This window comes from Protopterus annectens, chromosome 11.part0 (genome assembly GCF_019279795.1).
Source record: "Protopterus annectens isolate FY-2018-M chromosome 11.part0, PAN1.0, whole genome shotgun sequence".
Classification (NCBI taxonomy): Eukaryota; Metazoa; Chordata; order Ceratodontiformes; family Protopteridae; genus Protopterus; species Protopterus annectens.
Window position 1 is genome coordinate 1,390,716,058 of NC_056745.1, and position 17,418 is coordinate 1,390,733,475.

General features: G+C 37.6%; 1 protein-coding gene across 2 annotated transcripts in view; it reads right to left on the reverse strand.

Annotated features, from left to right (window-relative positions):
- Nucleotides 1-17,418, reverse strand: part of DOCK4 (dedicator of cytokinesis 4) — a 3,006,016-nt gene that overhangs the window by 919,617 nt on the left and 2,068,981 nt on the right. For both annotated transcript variants that reach the window (XM_044088673.1, XM_044088674.1), the window contains exon 22: nucleotides 5,598-5,768. In XM_044088673.1, the coding sequence (XP_043944608.1) occupies nucleotides 5,598-5,768 (171 nt within the window). The remainder of the gene's footprint in view (nucleotides 1-5,597; nucleotides 5,769-17,418) is intronic.

A 17,418-nucleotide genomic window follows, 5' to 3' on the forward strand; every position in this document is an offset into this window, starting at 1 on the left:
GCTCTGCCTAACATGGACTGGGTTCCTGTTCCAGAGTGCGGGAAGCCTCTGGGTTATGAATCTGTCCCTCCAGCATGTCCTATTCATATTTGTGCTGAGGTTTAGATCTTTAGCTCTCGTGGCTCTGATGGATTTGGATTTTTTGAGTTGGAACATGTCCATTAATTTCGGATTGGACATGGCCTTGTACGTCAGGCACAGATCACCTCTGAGCAGGCGGTATGCTACTGAATAGAGCTGGAGCTTCTTTAGTCTGGCAGCATATGACATATGTTGGAGCCCTTGATCCTCTTGGTGAGGTACTTTTGGGGTCTCTCCAGCTGCTGCAGGTGCCGGGTGAGGTACATACCAAATGGGGCATTGTACTCAATCATAGGCCTGATAAGGAGGAATATAGGGGTACAATGACATCCTTTGATCTGGATGTGAATCACTTCATGATAAGGTGGGCAAGGTAGAAGGTCTTTCTAACCACTTTGGCAACGTGGGTGGCAAATGAGAGGTCACTGTCAACTTGGGTCCCCAGGTCTCTGATTACTTTTTCCGTACTTAATGGATTACCAGCTATGTGGTAATTTGTGGGTACTTTGTTTTTCCCAAAGGGGATGACTATACATTTGTTGGCATTTAGTTTAAGGCCATGCCTCTGGCACCAGTTGCCTGTTTCTGTAAGGCCCTTCTGAAGGATGCATGTGTCAGCTGGTGTATCGACTATGGCGCCTAGTTTGCAGTCATCTGCGAACTTTGTCAGCCACAACCCCCTTATGTTTGCCTGCACGTCTGAGAAATAAATGCCGAACAAGAGGGGTCCCAAGACAGAGCCCTGTGGGACTCCACTTGTGACTGGCTTAGAATCTGACATAGCTCCAGCTATTCTGACTTTGTAGGTTCTGTCCTTTAGCCAGTTTGCAACCCATCTTGTGACATACGGGTTTACATTTAAGCTGTTGAGCTTGTCTATGATGCCTGAGTGTGGTATTGTGTCGAAGGCTTTTGCCAGATCCAGGTAGGCTGTATGAACTGCTTTGCCTGCATCGATGGCTCTAGTGACTGTTTCAAAAAAGTCCACCAGGTTTAAATGGCAGGATCTGCCTTTTACAAAACCGAACTGGGTAGGGTCAATTGTCTGTAGGTCCCCGATGTCTTTGTTTATGAGTTCCATAATGATCCTTTCCATAGCTTTGCAGATGAGGCTGGTCAAGCTTATGGGGCGGTAGTTTCCAGGGTCTGTAGAGGTGCCTCCTTTGTGGAGTGGGACCACTGTTGCTATACGCCAGTGTTCAGGGACATATCCTGTAGTAAGGCTAAGATTAAACAGCATTCTTATGTGCAGATTTAGCTCCTATGGGAGTTCACGTAGCACGCAACCCGGGACACCGTCTGGTCCCATGGATGTTGTATTTCTAGCTTTGCTGAGAGCAGCTCTCACCTGGACATCTGAGATGTCAGGGAGGTTGCATTCAGCTAGGATAAATATTTCATCTTTTGGGGGAGAGGGAGGGGAGAAATTTGCACTGAACCTGTCTGCCAGTATGCTGGCAATATCTGTGGGTTCAGTGTATTTCTTGCCATTATGAACTAACTCTGAGCATATCTGAGGGTTTCCGCCCAGGTTTCTAATATAACTGAAGAAGGCCTTGTGGTTATCTTTAGTGCCCTTAGCGATTTTTCTCTCAAAGTTGGCCTTTGATGATTTTATGAGCGAACGTAGTTTTTTGCTAGTGCTGATCAGAGATGCCTTCCCTTTATGGGATTTTGCTCTGTCTTGCAGTAGCTTCCTTCTCTTGTTATAAAGTTTGTTTATGGCTGGGGTCCACCAGATAGGATGCCTGCCTTTGGTGGAAAGGGTCTTGGTCTTATTTGGGATTGTATGAGCCATGCATTCTTGGAGATGTCCATAGAAAGCATTTGTGAAGGATTCAGCAGTGTGGGATGTGGTTTCCACTGGCCCAGGGGGCTTGAAGGATACCATTTCAGTCCTAAGGAGTGTAAAGTCGGCTTTTGAGAAGTTTCTCACTGTGGTCTTTTGTGCTGGGGGTGGAGGAGGGATATGAATATCTAGGGTTATTAGTTTGTGGTCTGATCTCACTAGTGAGGGGTATACTTCCGGTGTTGAGCATTTTGTCCCCATGTTTGTGATGATCAGGTCAAGTATATTATTTCCCCTTGTGAGGGAGGTGACTAGTTGGTCCATCGCATTTGAGTTGATGAATTCCAGGAACCTTTGGGCTAGGGTGTTGGGGCTTGAATAATGCACCCAGTCTACGTTTGGGTAGTTGAAGTCTCCCAATATGATGTTATTTGGTGAGACATTCATATCCTCCAGTGTCTTCAGGGAGGCTGAATGGAGTTCCTGAGATTGAGAGGGTGATCTGTAGCATGCTACAAATTGTATAGCAGTTTTGCCTACGGTTAGTTGCACATGGATGGTCTCCGATGCTTCGTGCGTCGCCACTAACCTGGAGGTGTGGGTGTCTTTAATGAATATGGACACTCCCCCTCCTTTTGTGGTTCGGCCCAAGTTTTGGGGCCAAAATGCATGATACGAGGTATAACCTGGTAGGGCTGGGGTGCTCTCAGGAGCCTTGAACCAGGTTTCAGTTACTGCACAGACATTGATGCTCTCCATACTGAGGAGTGCTTTGAGAGCCTGCATCTTGAGATTTAGACTTCTGGCGTTGAGCAGCATTACCCTTAGTTTTTTTTCCTTTTTTGTTTTCTAAGGTGGTGGATTTGTCTTTTGAGCCTTGCCTAAAAAAGGCACTATGGGTGTGGCAAGAGCCTTAGCCAATATCCAGAAGCCCAGTGGTGACAGGTGCAAGCCGTCCCTTGCGAAGCAGCGTGGCTTGTCCAGCATGTCATCCCAAGCAGACAGACATTGGATCCCCCTAGAATGACACCAGTAATTGAGCCAATTATTAAAGCTGATCATCTTGTCTTTGTATTGTGGCATCATTCTTGGTGAGGGCAAGATACTGCTCAGGGTCAGGGTCATACCGGCCTTGGCTACATAATCAGAGAGCTCCTCTATGTCTTTTTTCATGTAGTCCAAGGAGGTACGTCTCAGGTCATTCACGCCGGCATGGACAATGACGGAGTCATATTTGTACTTGCTTTGGAGTGACATGAGTGCTTGTGTTATGTGGCGGATCCTAGCACCCGACAGGCAGCTCACCATTACCCTCTCTTTGTTCAGCCTGGTAAGTGGAACATCAGTGTGTCTGACTATAGAGTCACCTATTACTAGTGTATCAGGCATGGTGTTTCACCTTAAGGGTTGTGATTGTTTGGCACACTGACTTTGTGTACTATGTGTTGCATGTGCAGTGTTTTGAGGTGGTGTTTTCTTGGGTGTCTGCTTTGGGAGCCTCTGTTGTTTTGGTAAGTTTTTTATTAGAGCCTCAGAGTATGTCTTTGTGTTTTTATGTGTTTGGTTTGCAATTGTGGTTGGTTTGTGTGAGACTGGGTTTGGTGTGTGTGTGTGTGGTTACCCTCTCCTCATGTCTGGTCTTGCTAGTCCTGTGCTGAGAGAGTTCAGCCTCCAGTTTGGCTATATAGTTGCATCTCTCACATATGTTTCTTGGGAGGAGGAGAGGGTTGTCTGTCTACATGAGACAATTCTAACATTGTCTCAGGATTCCCAGATTAACCAGCTGAACTGGAGAGGACGTCAGTAATATACCACTCGACATGCCAGAATAGTTTAAGGGAGTAATGTGAAACTGGGTCAGAGAGGACTTTGAAGGGAAGTGGGCATTAACACGGGTTGTAGGTGGATGTAGTGCTTACGTTAGTTTAAGGGTACTTCACTTGAAAGAAAGGTTTTAGGAGCAAGTGCTAGGCTTATAATATAGCGAATAGACTGATTTTGTTGAAAGTAGAGCTTTCTTAAGGGAAAAACTGAAGTGCAGACTTGACAAAGCCAGGAATAGTTTAAGCCTGTTTAACTGGCACTGCTCTATGTGCACAATCGCGCAAAGCCGCGCAAACATGGATTTTAAACAGGGAACTTCAAAAGAGCTGGAAATGGTCCAAAATGACCAATTACTACAAGCTCTTGTGCTGAGGTCACTCCTTCAGGGACAGATAGGCTGCTCAAGGCTCCCCACTCCCACTGGTGAGCAAAGAAACTTCCTTCTATCCAAGTAAGGCAATGGACAACACAGGAACTACACCGCAGTCCAGAATACAGCAAAGCCTGTATACTGGTCTAAACTAGTCGAGAAAAGGTGGGAAAACAAGGATTTTTTTGTTTTTTTTGGGTTAAAAAGTACACAGAAATGCAGGAAAACAGTAATGAATCAATTACACAGGCTAGCGCACTTTAGTGGGCAGCCTCAACAGTTAAATTTATCAAACAAACTTTCGACCAACTGTAACTTAAGTGCAGATAATGTATAATGCAAAAAACAGGTAATAAAGCAGTTTAAACTTGTTCAAAGTAAGAAAATGAAGGTCTCTCAGGTAAAACAGCAAAAAAATACTTAGATCAGGAAAGTACTAGCTTTTCTCAGTTCTCTGCTGCTAGCACCACTCTGAAGGACCACGAGGAGCTGTTTCTGAGTAGTATAGCCAGAAAAACCGCTCAGAGGCAGATTTTAAACAGGGAACTTCAAAAGAGCTGGAAATGGTCCAAAACAACCAATTACTACAAGCTCTTGTGCTGAATTCACTCCCTCAGAGACAGATAGGCTGCTCAAGGCTCCCCACTCCCACTGATGAGCAAAGAAACTTCCTTCTATCCAAGTAAGGCAATGGACAACACAGGAACTACACCACAGCCCAAAATACAGCAAAGCCTGTATACTGGTCTAAACTAGTCGAGAAAAGGCGAGAAAACAAGGATTTTTTTTTATTTATTTTTGTTTTTTTGTTTTTTTGGGTTAAAAAGTACACAGAAATGCAGGAAAACAGTAATAAGTCAATTACACAGGCTAACGCACTTTAGTTAAATTTAACAAACAAACTTTCGACCAACTGTAACTTAAGTGCAGATAATGTATAATGCAAAAAAACAGGTAATAAAGCAGTTTAAACTTGTTCAAAGTAAGAAAAAGAAGGTCTCTCAGGTAAAACAGCAAAAAAATACTTAGATCAGGAAAGTAGTCACTTTTCTCAGTTCTCTGCTACTAGCACCACTCTGCAGGACCACGAGGAGCTGTTTCTGAGTAGTATAGCCAGAAAAAAAGCTCAGAGGTGGATTTTAAACAGGGAACTTCAAAAGAGCTGGAAATGGTCCAAAACGACCAATTACTACAAGCTCTTGTGCTGAGGTCACTCCTTCAGGGACAGATAGGCTGCTCAAGGCTCCCCACTCCCACTAGTGAGCAAAGAAACTTCCTTCTATCCAAGTAAGGCAATGGACAACACAGGAACTACACCACAGTCCAGAATACAGCAAAGCCTGTATACGAGTCTAAACTAGTCGAGAAAAGGCGGGAAAACAGAGCTTATGTTCTAATACACAGCACAATGTGACTGACATCACAGCTCTATGTTGATATGATGATCCTTCCTCAAGGACATAATTTTGTCCCTTCACAAACATTACTCAGTCTAACAGCTCTCTGACATTCAGCAGTGTCTACAATGCTTACCTGTGTCTGTGTTAAGGCAGCATAGCCTTTGCTTTCCCGAGACAAAAAGAATCGAACTGACATAAAAAGTTCTTGAATGCAGCAGTTAAACTCTTCTTCATTCTGACCCCCTGTGGTGATTGAGAACAGGCTACGAGACTGAATTATGTATTTGAAGATATATTCTTGTGCCTAGAATAAGGAAAAAAAGTGGTAAGTCCTCAAGAAAAGCAGTGTTCAGGAATAATTAGCAGTTTAACTTATTAAACTATGCCATTTGCCTGGTTTGGAACATAAAAGACAATGCATTAGGGTGACTTGGCATCTATCAAGTAAAAAATGCTGCAAAGTAAAGCAAAGCGGTACAGCTATTTAGCACTTCCTTAAGAAGTGGTACAAATGCATTATACAATGAACAGTCATTATTATTCAAAATATGTATGCTGACTGGTCAGAGCAATAAGAATGTTCATAAAGAAGTGAGCACATCTCTCAGGGTAACCCACAAAAGAAAAATGAAATGGCAGGAATCCAAGTAGCTACTGAAAGCAAAAGCTATGTAGGGCCATAGATAGCTACCAGGTATGCAGTCCAGGAAATCGTTAAGGAGCCCAGCCTGATTTCCCAATTGCCTAAGAGCACTCAGCTTATGTGACTTTCTTACAGTAGGCAAATGGAGGCTAATGGAATCAAACCCTAGACTACAGGAAGTGGCTCGCTATGAGCTCATAGCCTTAATCCTCTGAGCTAACTGCCAGACTAAAGTTATTATGTTCCATACACCACTAAGCAGAGAAATCAAAATCAAACATCAACAATGAAAATAAAAAAAAAAAAAAAAAAATCATCACAAATACACAAAACTGTCTCCAAAGCTAATACCACTCCAAAAGCTTACTTTAGCACTTCAGAAGTCAAAAAATTCCTAGCATAGCTAAATGGATGCAGGTGCACTCCTGGCTCTATAAAAAGTGTTACAAATTGCATTACACTGAGGCCTCATACAAGCTTCAGCGGATACATGCCCTATGCATGCACAATGTTATCACTTAGACACCTCTAGATAACAAAAGAGATGGTGAAGAATTTTAAGTCCCTTTACATTACTTAAAAATAAGATAAAGCTCTTGTTAACCACTGTTATCATATATAACAGCAACAACTCTACTGCTAGAGTTACCCACAGCTGATTGTATTATCAGGCATTGCCAAGCCCACAGTGGGTAAATTCTGCATTAACCACACCTAAATGGGGGTTACTGCTAAAGTATTCACTAAATTATCTTCTTGGCTTATCAGTGGTGCTATGTACCAACAGTAAAGCAGTCTGTTTGGCTAGTAAAATGATGACATCACACACTTTATATGATGGAAGACGGGAAGTCATGATGCGCTGCGAATTTACATATTGATCTCAGCACAAGAAAGGTGAGTCAAGCCAGACAAGCAATGGAGAAAAAATACCTACAACAACAGGAAAGAGACTTCTGCTTCATTTTACCATCTAGAGTCTGCAGCTGCATAATTATCAGCTAGCGTCAGATATGTGCAACTCTAAACACAATGCAGGAAAATAAGTGATGGGATGATAAGGCTAGTAAAATGAAAAGCCACGACAACAATAAAAATACTGAAGAAAAAGATAAACACTGCAGACGTGCATGTGTGCATGGCCAAAATCACAAAGAAACAGCAATTCGTATCATTAGAGCACCAGGATGACTGTTTACTTTCGAATATCCCTTGTCAAACTGTGAATCTACGTACACAGAGTATAATTATTTCTTTTTTTCACCTGTAAACACAAAAACTTGCATTCAAAAGGCAAACTCAAAGGGGGCGTGGCTAGGATGCGGACTGATTAGCAGCAGATTTGTACTGATCTGCTACATTTTTTCTGTTTCTGACAGGAAATTATATTTCTAAACTATCCTAAGGATATTATCAAAAGGATTTTTTATAACTCATTATTTTCCTGTCACATTTTTTATCTGGAAAATTTCTTCACTCATAAACCTGTCATGAGTGCACAAAAACAAACTCTCAAGACTCGGTTTTGAAGAAATAACTTCAGTCTATACTTGCTAACCTACAAGAACTTTCACTGAAAATGGACAACAAATTCGTCAGCATTGCAGTGAATTGTTCAAATCACATGGATCAAATCCATGAGACTTTACAACAAATATCACAAATAAGCAAAGCAAAATATAATTCCAACAGTAACCAGGTACCTCTGCAAAAACACAAAACAAATCCAAAGAATAAAAGCAGGCAGAGGCAAGGCTCCAGTTTCTTCAGCTGATTTATTACAAGACACACAAGCGCTTTCACCACAAGGCTTCTTCGGGTGTATAAAAAACAGCACTCAACACACCCATTCTTATACTAAGCATTAGCTAGTCACATGATTAAAAAGAGAAAACTCTTAAAGGCAAAAAGAACAAGTGTATTCAGCCCACAGTAAAATGCATAGTAAAATATGTAAAAACTTCATTACAAAAACCACATTTCATAAAAGCAATATTACAAAAAATACATATTACAAATACACGTAAACCACATAAATGTAACAGATTCTACCTACGTAATGGTCTATTTTTCAGGATGGGTCTCAATGGTACATGGTCATTAAGACCATGTCCTGTATTAGCTCTTAATCTCGCAATCCATTTAGCCTCCAGGTTCTCAGCTTGAACTCTGGTGTCACCATCCCTCAAGTTCTCATAACATTTACCTAATACCATAAATGTAAAGGTGTGTTGATCATTCATTTCTTTAATGTGTTTTACTAAAGCATTGAACACACTACCCTTCTTAATATGGTATAGGTGTTCCCTGATCCTATCCCTTAATAGTCTATCTGTCTTTCTCACGTAGAATTTACTGCATACTTTGCAAGTAGCAAGGTAAACCACATGTGAAGTATCACACCTTGCACTGGTTCTTAGTGTATAAGTTACACCAGTGTCTGGATGCAGAAACTCCATATCTTGATTTATAAATTTACAGAACTGGCACCTAGTGCACGGTCTAGTCCCTGGTGTATCCTCAGTCCTGATTTGGTCTCTGGGATTGCAAAGTCATCGCCTTAGCGACTTCTTATTTTTAAAAGTAAACTGTGGATGTGTTCCTATCAGGTTGATAACTTGTTTATCAGATGTCAAGATATTCCAATGCTTGCCTATGATGTCTGTGTAGTATCTTATATTTCTAGAATAGCTAAAACACATTTTAAGTGGTTGTGAGATTTGTTTCTGTTGACCCCCGTTGCATATATCACTCTCTACATGTTCAGAGAAATAGGGCCTGGCTCTACTGTGTCTAGAGTTTCTCACTGTCCTAATACTTTGATTGACAAGCTTCTGGTCATAGCCCCTCTCTGCTAGTTCTGTATTTATCTTGTCTAGTTGTTCCATAAAATCTGTTTCTCTAGCATTCAATCTAGAGGCCCTGTAAGCTTGATTCTGTGCAACATTCTGAAAAATGTATTGAGGCTGCATGCTATCTTTTCTTAGTAAACTGTTCACATGACATCCCTTCCTAAACATTTTAGTGCTCAGTGCACCATTAAGTTCTTGTATAATAGAGACATCTAGAACGCTAACTTCAGTATATGAACAGTTCATGGTGAATTTAAGGAAATGTGTTGAAGCATTAATATAGTCTACAAACATCATTAGCTGTTCTATAGATCCCCCCCCCCATAAAAGGAAGAGGTCATCTACAAACCTGCAAAAAAATAATATGTCATCTTTAAAGTCACCCACGACCAAATTATCTTGTTCCCATTTGGACATTACAGCATTCGCATAACTGTTAGCACATGATGTTCCCATGGCTACCCCGTTACATTGCCAGTAGACCTTGTCCCTGAACAGGAACACGTTATTCTCCAGTACCAGACCTAGTAGTAACCGTGTTAGGTCCACCATATCTCTATCATACTCCCTGGTTTCAAGCATTAACTGAGTTACACTATTAATCCCAAAATCATTTGGCATAACAGTGAAAAGTGACACCACATCAAGGGCAACTAACAGCATTTGTTGTTTACAGGCTTGTTGCTCTCTTTCACATGCAAATCTCTGTAAGTCTCTCACAAAATGTTCAGTGTCCTTCAAGACATAGTCTGACTGTTTGATCAAATTCCTAAGGAATTTCTCCACAAAAATAGAAATGGACTCAGTGCACCAGTTGCTTCCAGCTACAATGGGCCTCATAGGAGGATTTTCCCTGTTTTTGTGTACCTTGGGAAATCCTTGAATCACTGGGGTAGTGGGGTTAAATATAAGGAAGTATTTTAATAAATTTTCATCAATGAGACACATCCTGGCTATTTCCTTTAGTTTGTTGTGTACATGTTCAACCATTCTGTTAACTTGTGATAAAGTAATAACTTTATAAAATGTGTCATCAGCTAATAAAACAAGCATTCTCCTGTCATAGTCTTCCCTATTCAAAATTACAATCTGTCCTCCCTTGTCTGCAGGGCGTATCGTGATACATGGATTCGTTTGTAAATTATTTAATGCTCTAAATTCATCCTTGGATAAATTGCACTGTCTGCTGCTACACTTGAGGCACTTGCTTGAAAGGATTGAAGCTTATCTGGATGTGCTAATCTTGACCGTTTGCCTGGTGGGACTGCGGTTTGTTCATCTCGTCTTTTTTCTTCTTTTTTTCTTCCTTTCTTTTCCTTTCTCTCTCTCTCCTCTGGACTGATTTGATTTGGTGAGATTTTTCTGCTGAGGCCACAAGCATTTCTTTGTACGCATTGTGGTGATGAGACTGAGCGAGTAATCTCAGCTGCCACTCAAGACAAGTGGGTAGTCCAAGTCTCAATATTTAAAGAAACAAGAGTATCGAATGCTTTAATCTTTGGGTTTTTGATGGATTAAAATGCATTCGGGGAGCAAATCATTGATAATGTGGTATTTTCTTTTTAGAAAGAGTCGGTTTATATTTTGGTCACACAAACTTCTAATTTATATAATTCCTGTTTTTGTAATTACATATGGCAAATGTAGCACTATGTATTACACGGGCACAGTAAACAGAGTTTGATGAAATCACCACTACTACTTTGTACCGTCAGTCTCTGCGCAAAAAGCATTTTTATTAAGCATAATAGCAGTGGAGCATCCATTTTCATATAATCTTAATTTATTGTCTCACAAAAAGTGACATATAGTGAACAAAGACTCATATAAACCAAACAGATGTGCATTTGTGTTAGACTAGCATCAGATAAATTATTTGCAATAATTTTGGGAGTATCAGTATAAATTAATATTCCTGAAATGTCTTTCAATCAGTTTAAATCTACCCTTATGGACTTCTCACTCATCTAAGTGAAATTTAAGAACATCGCATTTGAAACAACTGCTTTTGTTTGTACTTTTCTTTTACACACAGATATTTTTACTGAAATTTTGTTTTGATGAGCATTCCAGCATGCTGTGGTCTGTTAAAGTGAGATGGTGGTGGGGAACAGGATATCACTCAGCTGGCCACGATAAAGGTGATATGTGTTGATATACATGTGTGATGCAGTCTATTGCTTGTGTCACCTTTCACAGATCTGCCACTGCTGCTGCAGAGACTAGAACTGGGCTGGTCACAGGTACAAATTATGCTCTTGTGGAATGTTGGGATACATTTCTTCTTGCTTGGGTTCTGTTTCACTGGAGGATGCTTTTTTCTTTTGTGTAAAATAGTGTGATGGTGGAGGTATTCATTTGGTGGAGGGCAACATGCTGATGTGGGTGTTGGTGTTGCAGGCTCACATTTCACTGGATCTCTGGTGCGTTTAGGGGTTGAGCTGCCTCATGTGCAGAAACAGGATGTCCTCCCTTCCTCAGGTGTTGGCACTGCTTAGGTCTCTGGTTTGATCCTGGCTTGATGCCTCCTATTGCGGAGTCTGCATGCCTTCCCTACCTATAGAAAAGTTCTCACTGTGTCTATGGTGTTGGCCGAACTGTGTGTGTGTGTGTGTGTGTGTGTGTGTGTATGTACCCAGCAATGGTATGGATTGCCTGGCATATGCCATACAAGACTGCTTATTTACTTTGCAGTCACTACTGCCTGGTATGTACACCTGCCCTATTGACCTAAGTAGGATTAAATGTACCAGAAAGTGAATTAAATTAATTAAATAACCAAAACTATGTGTTACTGTCTTTGGATATTAAAAAGTCTGAAATTAATGTGCTTGACTAAATGGTCATCATTTTCATAAAATTGTAAAAGAATATGTTGATGCAGTTAATTTAACAAAATATATACATGTTGTAGCATCAACTATACTAGATGATTTAGTAAAAAAAAATCTTTCTTAAATCATATATTTCACTCTCTCTTTTGTATTGCATTACATACATGACTTTTTGTTTGAGAAAGTTATTAATGAAATGTTAGGAAAGTCTTTAATGAGATAAAAACACATGCATAAGGTAGCATCAATTATGCAAGATGATTTAAGAAACTCTCAGCTAAAAATATTGCTCTAACCATACATTTCCATAGCCTGTCAGTATTTCATGGTATACAGTGTTTTCTGTTTGATAACAGTACCCATGAAATATAAAGAAAACATTTAACAAGATTTTTTACATACACCCTGCACTACTATATTACAAAACCTGGATTACAAAAGTGGTAATGGCTCATTCTTATATATTGCTCCCAAGTTTGATAAAGGTCAAATAATAATTCAAAAAATGAATACTTTCTACAATTGTAATTTTGATAGACTAGTTTTATATACTTGTTCATGAATGGAACCAATATTTTATGTGAAAAAGCATGCTAAGGTGACAGATCGAAGCACTGATGTAGACACTCAAGGTTAATAGCTTCATAAACCTCTTTCCTGAGTTCATTTCATGTCAATGCTATGGTGACAGGTGATTTGACTTGAGGCTGGCAGACAGCCACGCTTCCACATCCATTATTATTGCTACTTTCTAATTCTTTAATGAACTTCATTTCTGTATTTTCTGGTCGTTGAACATCACAGATTAATATTTTCCCATCAACTCAATATAAATTGTGTATAGGTTTACCTACATCCTATAAGAAATGGAGAATTCAGTCAAATGACTTTACAGAACTTCAAGTGATTAAGATAAAATGGACAAATTGTTTATAGTGTTATCATTGTGTGATGTTTCTTAACTGCTCTTTTTTAATGATTATGATGTTTTTAAGGTAGCAGAAGGCTTTGCCGCTTACTTTTGTTGAATGTGTGGAAGATTCTCTATCTGAACTAGGAGGGAAATGAAGATTAACAGAATTTTATGTTATTTTTTTTTTTTTTTTTTTTACAAAGCACATTGTCTTTTATTGGTGTCTGCTATCACTAAGAATAAAAATATAGTTAACAACTTTAGGATTGCTGAATTTATGTATTCTATTAAGCAATTTAGGACTTCTGGAAGTAATCTACTGCTAATGGTATACAACTGGTATTTTAATGTTACCATTTGTACATTTAGCTCATATGTTATATGACTTATTTAAAATGTATCTCTGTTAATATTAATTGTTTAAATAATGGTTGCAAGGGGGAAGTTTAAACAAATTTCTAAAATTATTTAATTTACATGTTATTTTTTTTTACAAGAAAAAACATCTGTTAAAAGAAGACATAGACAGACTTAGTACTAAATTATATACAGTCTTATCTAGTTCTCAATATAATTAGAAAAAAAAAGAGGAGTAGCTATCCTGTGGAGAAAATCTATGCATCCTTCTAAGATTCTAAGTATGTACAATGATGATAAAGGGCTGTTTTGTTCAGTATCACTAGAAATCAAAAAGAAATTATACACTTTCATTAATGTATATTGGATCCCTGGCATAGGAGTTAAAACTGTTAAACATCAATTAGATAAGATTATTCAAATCTCAAAAGTTAGCAGTATATTGGCAGGAGATTTTAATTTTACATTAAAGAATGAAGATTCTAATACTAACAGAAAGCATAGGATACCTGCCTCAGCAAAAGCATTAATCGGATTTATAGATCTATTCCATATAAAACATATTAATGAATTTTCAGACTCAGAATCTCTTTTTTTACTCACTTTTTACATAGGCATGGAAGACATGCAAGAATAGATAGAGGTTCTGTTTTGAATAATATAACTTCTAAACTAGGGAAGGTGAGAGTTGTCTCATGTCCCCTGACTATAATGCCATAACTTTTGAGATTCTACTAAGTTTTCCTAACAATATCTGCATTAGAATAATCCCTGCTTATATCACTAGCTTGAAGGATTTCAAAGATTTCTTTAATAAAGAAATACAAACATTTACTGAAATTAATTAGACAGAAAATATATCAGTAATGTATTTATGGGATGCTTTAAAAGCATACTTATATAATAAAGTTCTTGCTTTAAAGAAAAAACAATTGGAAAAGGAAATGCTAGCTTACAAAAAAAAATAATAAGTTAAATTTAAATTGACAAAAGGGAAATTATAACTTGGCAAAAGAAATTAATGTTCTAAATGCAAAACATTTAGAAGTTTTAAATCATAAAATGAGGATTAATTTGGAAAATATTAAAATAATTAACTATTCTATAAATCCTAAGTCCATGCATAAGTTAGCTACTAGAACAAAATTGCATGTAAAATCTAATCATCTCAAAGAGCTATATTCTGATAACTGTAAAAAGAAGGTCACGGATAGAGAGGATATAGTAACAGTATTCAGGACAAACTTTAGTAAAATTAATTAACATAATCCAACAATGGATCCACAGGAAGTAATTAAATCTTTCATTAGAAAACATGTGAAAGACAAATTAACTGAAGATCAGAAGAAGTCAATTGATAAGCCAGATTTAATGTCTGAACTTAAAGCACCCATTAATAAATTAAAACTTTATAAGGTTCCTGGTAATGATGGTATAATACCTGAACTTTATAAACTAATACCTTATGATGCTTTACGTATTGTATCCAATGTATTTTCAATAGTTAAAGATCTAACAAGGGTTCCACTACCTTGGAAGTACTCTTTTATATCCCTGATCTTAAAAGTGGACAAAGATCCTGCAGTTTGTACTTTCTATAGGCCAATCTAATTATTAAATACTTGACTATTAAATATTTATGGATATTTATGCTAGTAGATTACAACAATTTTTACCATTTTTGATTAACAATGACCAAACTGGATTCATAATAAATAGGAATTCCTATGATAACATTAAAAGAGTATTATCTATAACAGATTATGCTAACAGCTTGTACTTCCTATAGGCCAAACTAATTATTAAATTACTGACTATTATCTATAATAGATTATGCTAACAGCAAAAAAAGACAATTTAACACTAATAAGTTTAGACAGGATTTATATCACATGATCGAAACACAAAAACAGCGAACATCATAACATCGAACTTCAAACCCTGAAAGTGTAAAACTCTGAAAGTTGAGAACAGCGACTTTTTTCCCTGGGAAAAAAATCGCTGTTCCAGCACAAAACACAGAGCACAGAAACACTACACACCATTTCTAATGTGGAGGGCGAAGCCCCCCACACCCCCCTACTTAAATACACCAACTCTGAGATCACACCACAGTGGAGGAAATAGCGAAGCTGCTGAAACGGCCCACTGATTTCTTTCCCTGGGAAAGAATTTGATGTTCCATGGCTTCGCTGTTGTCAGTCTTCAAGGTTTTGGGTTCGATATCATAGCATTCGAAGTTTTGCAACTTTGATGTTATGATATAGACCCATTTAGACATTAATAGTGCTTTTAACTCAGTCAATTAGAAATACCTTTCTCTAGTTTTAGAGGAATGTAATTTCTTGGACACTTTTTTACAACTCATTAGTCTCCTGTATGAAAATTGTTTTGCTTAAATAAAAATTGGTTCATATGTGTCAGCATCAGTTATCATTTCCAAAGGAACTAATGGTTGTCCTCTGTCTTTTACTTTAATTATAGAACCATTTGCAAATTATATCAGGTCAACTCTAGACATCAAACGCATACAGATAAAGAAATAATTAATGTTCAAAGTCCATCTGTTTGCAGATGACATTCTCTTGACTTATAGTAATTGATCTCTCATTACCATTTTTAATCGAATAGAAATATTTCAAAATATATCTGGTCTCAGTTTTATTGAAAACAAAACAAAAAATTACTTATAAATTCTAATAATTCGGAAATAGAAATAGATTTTCTAAATATACTGCAGAAGACAAAAAAAAATATCTAAGGTAACACTAACAGACCATATCAAAAATATAATAACTTTGAACTATAATAGTTTAACTATCATAAAAAATCTTATCACTAAGTGGAACAAATTTTTCCTTACTGTGGAGGAAAGACTCTCTAAGTAAAATGATCACTTTACCAAAACTTTTATGCATAATACAATCTCTATCTCTTCCTCCCCCTAAAAACTTTTATGCATAATACAATCTCTATCTCTTCCTCTCCCTAAAAATATTATAAAAAAGTTTAACTCTTTAATTATGATATTTCTTTGGTATCCTAACAAACCTAGATTAGCTTTAAACTATCACTTAAGTGACTGGTCTTCCAGTGGCATTGATTTTCCTGATATAGAATTATATTGTCTATCATCAATCATTAAAACAATATCCATCTGGTTGAATAAGGATTATAAGGCTTAATGGAAAGAGAAACAAACTGGTTAAAATCTAATAGCCTGACAAATTCAAATCAACACAGAATATCAAAGAATAACCTTCACTTGGTTGTAAAAAGATTACTTTTCAGATAGTAAAAATCAATCAACCACCATCTCTCTACATCTCCATGATAATGATCCATTTAGAAATTTTATAAAGAGAAATCCAGAATATAAGGCATGGATTTTTCTACTGTTTCCTATAGCATTTACTCAAAATAATATTTGTATATTTAATTTATCACCTATGATTACAATTAAAGGGAAAAACTTGATACACTCTGGTTTCAGTTGATAGTGAAAAACCACAAATGGTAAATTATATAATTAATGCATTCAATATGAATAAAGAAATGTGGTTAGACATACAAAATTGAAAACAAGTTATTGAACATAAGATTAATTTAATGTAACCAACAGTGAGAAAATCTGTGCCAAAACTTATTTTTCTGACACGAAAGAATATATTGAGAAAATGACTTTGTTCTAAACTATATAAAGTACATAAAAATACATGAAAATATTACAAAGAAAAGCTATTGGGAATATTTCATCCTCATAAATAATAAATATCCAAGTAAAATGATAAAAAAATAATGCTAATATCTTCTGAACGAACTATCTCCTCATTAAAATGGAAATTTTTCTCTTGGAAATTCACTCACAGAATTTTTCATCGCACCTCACAGAGTTGAATTAATGCACAAAAGACAGTGGATTGTTGAAAATGTAAGTTAAATGTTAAAGCCCATTAGCAACATATGTTTTTGACTGTGTTATATTTAAACCATTCTGGGATAATATCAATATTTTTTACAGGCTCTATTCAAGGATAAATTTATTCTAACCAAATCACTAATTATTCATGGTGGTGCAGAGGTTAGTGTTGTCACCTCACAGCAAGAGGTTCTCCCGTTCATTTCTCAGCTGGAGCACCTTCTGTGTGGAGTCTGCATGTCCTCCCCATGGTTGAGTGATGTTAAGGACATACAGGTAGGTATGAGCGTGAATGGGCGTGCCTTCATTGAAGGTTGGGCATCGGGCTGGCAACCCAGCACCATAAAAATCCACTGCCAATCATGTGCGGACCGGAGTGCCGCTGTGGCGACCCCTAACCGGGAAAAGCCGAAAGTTTACTTCAATTCCTGCTTGT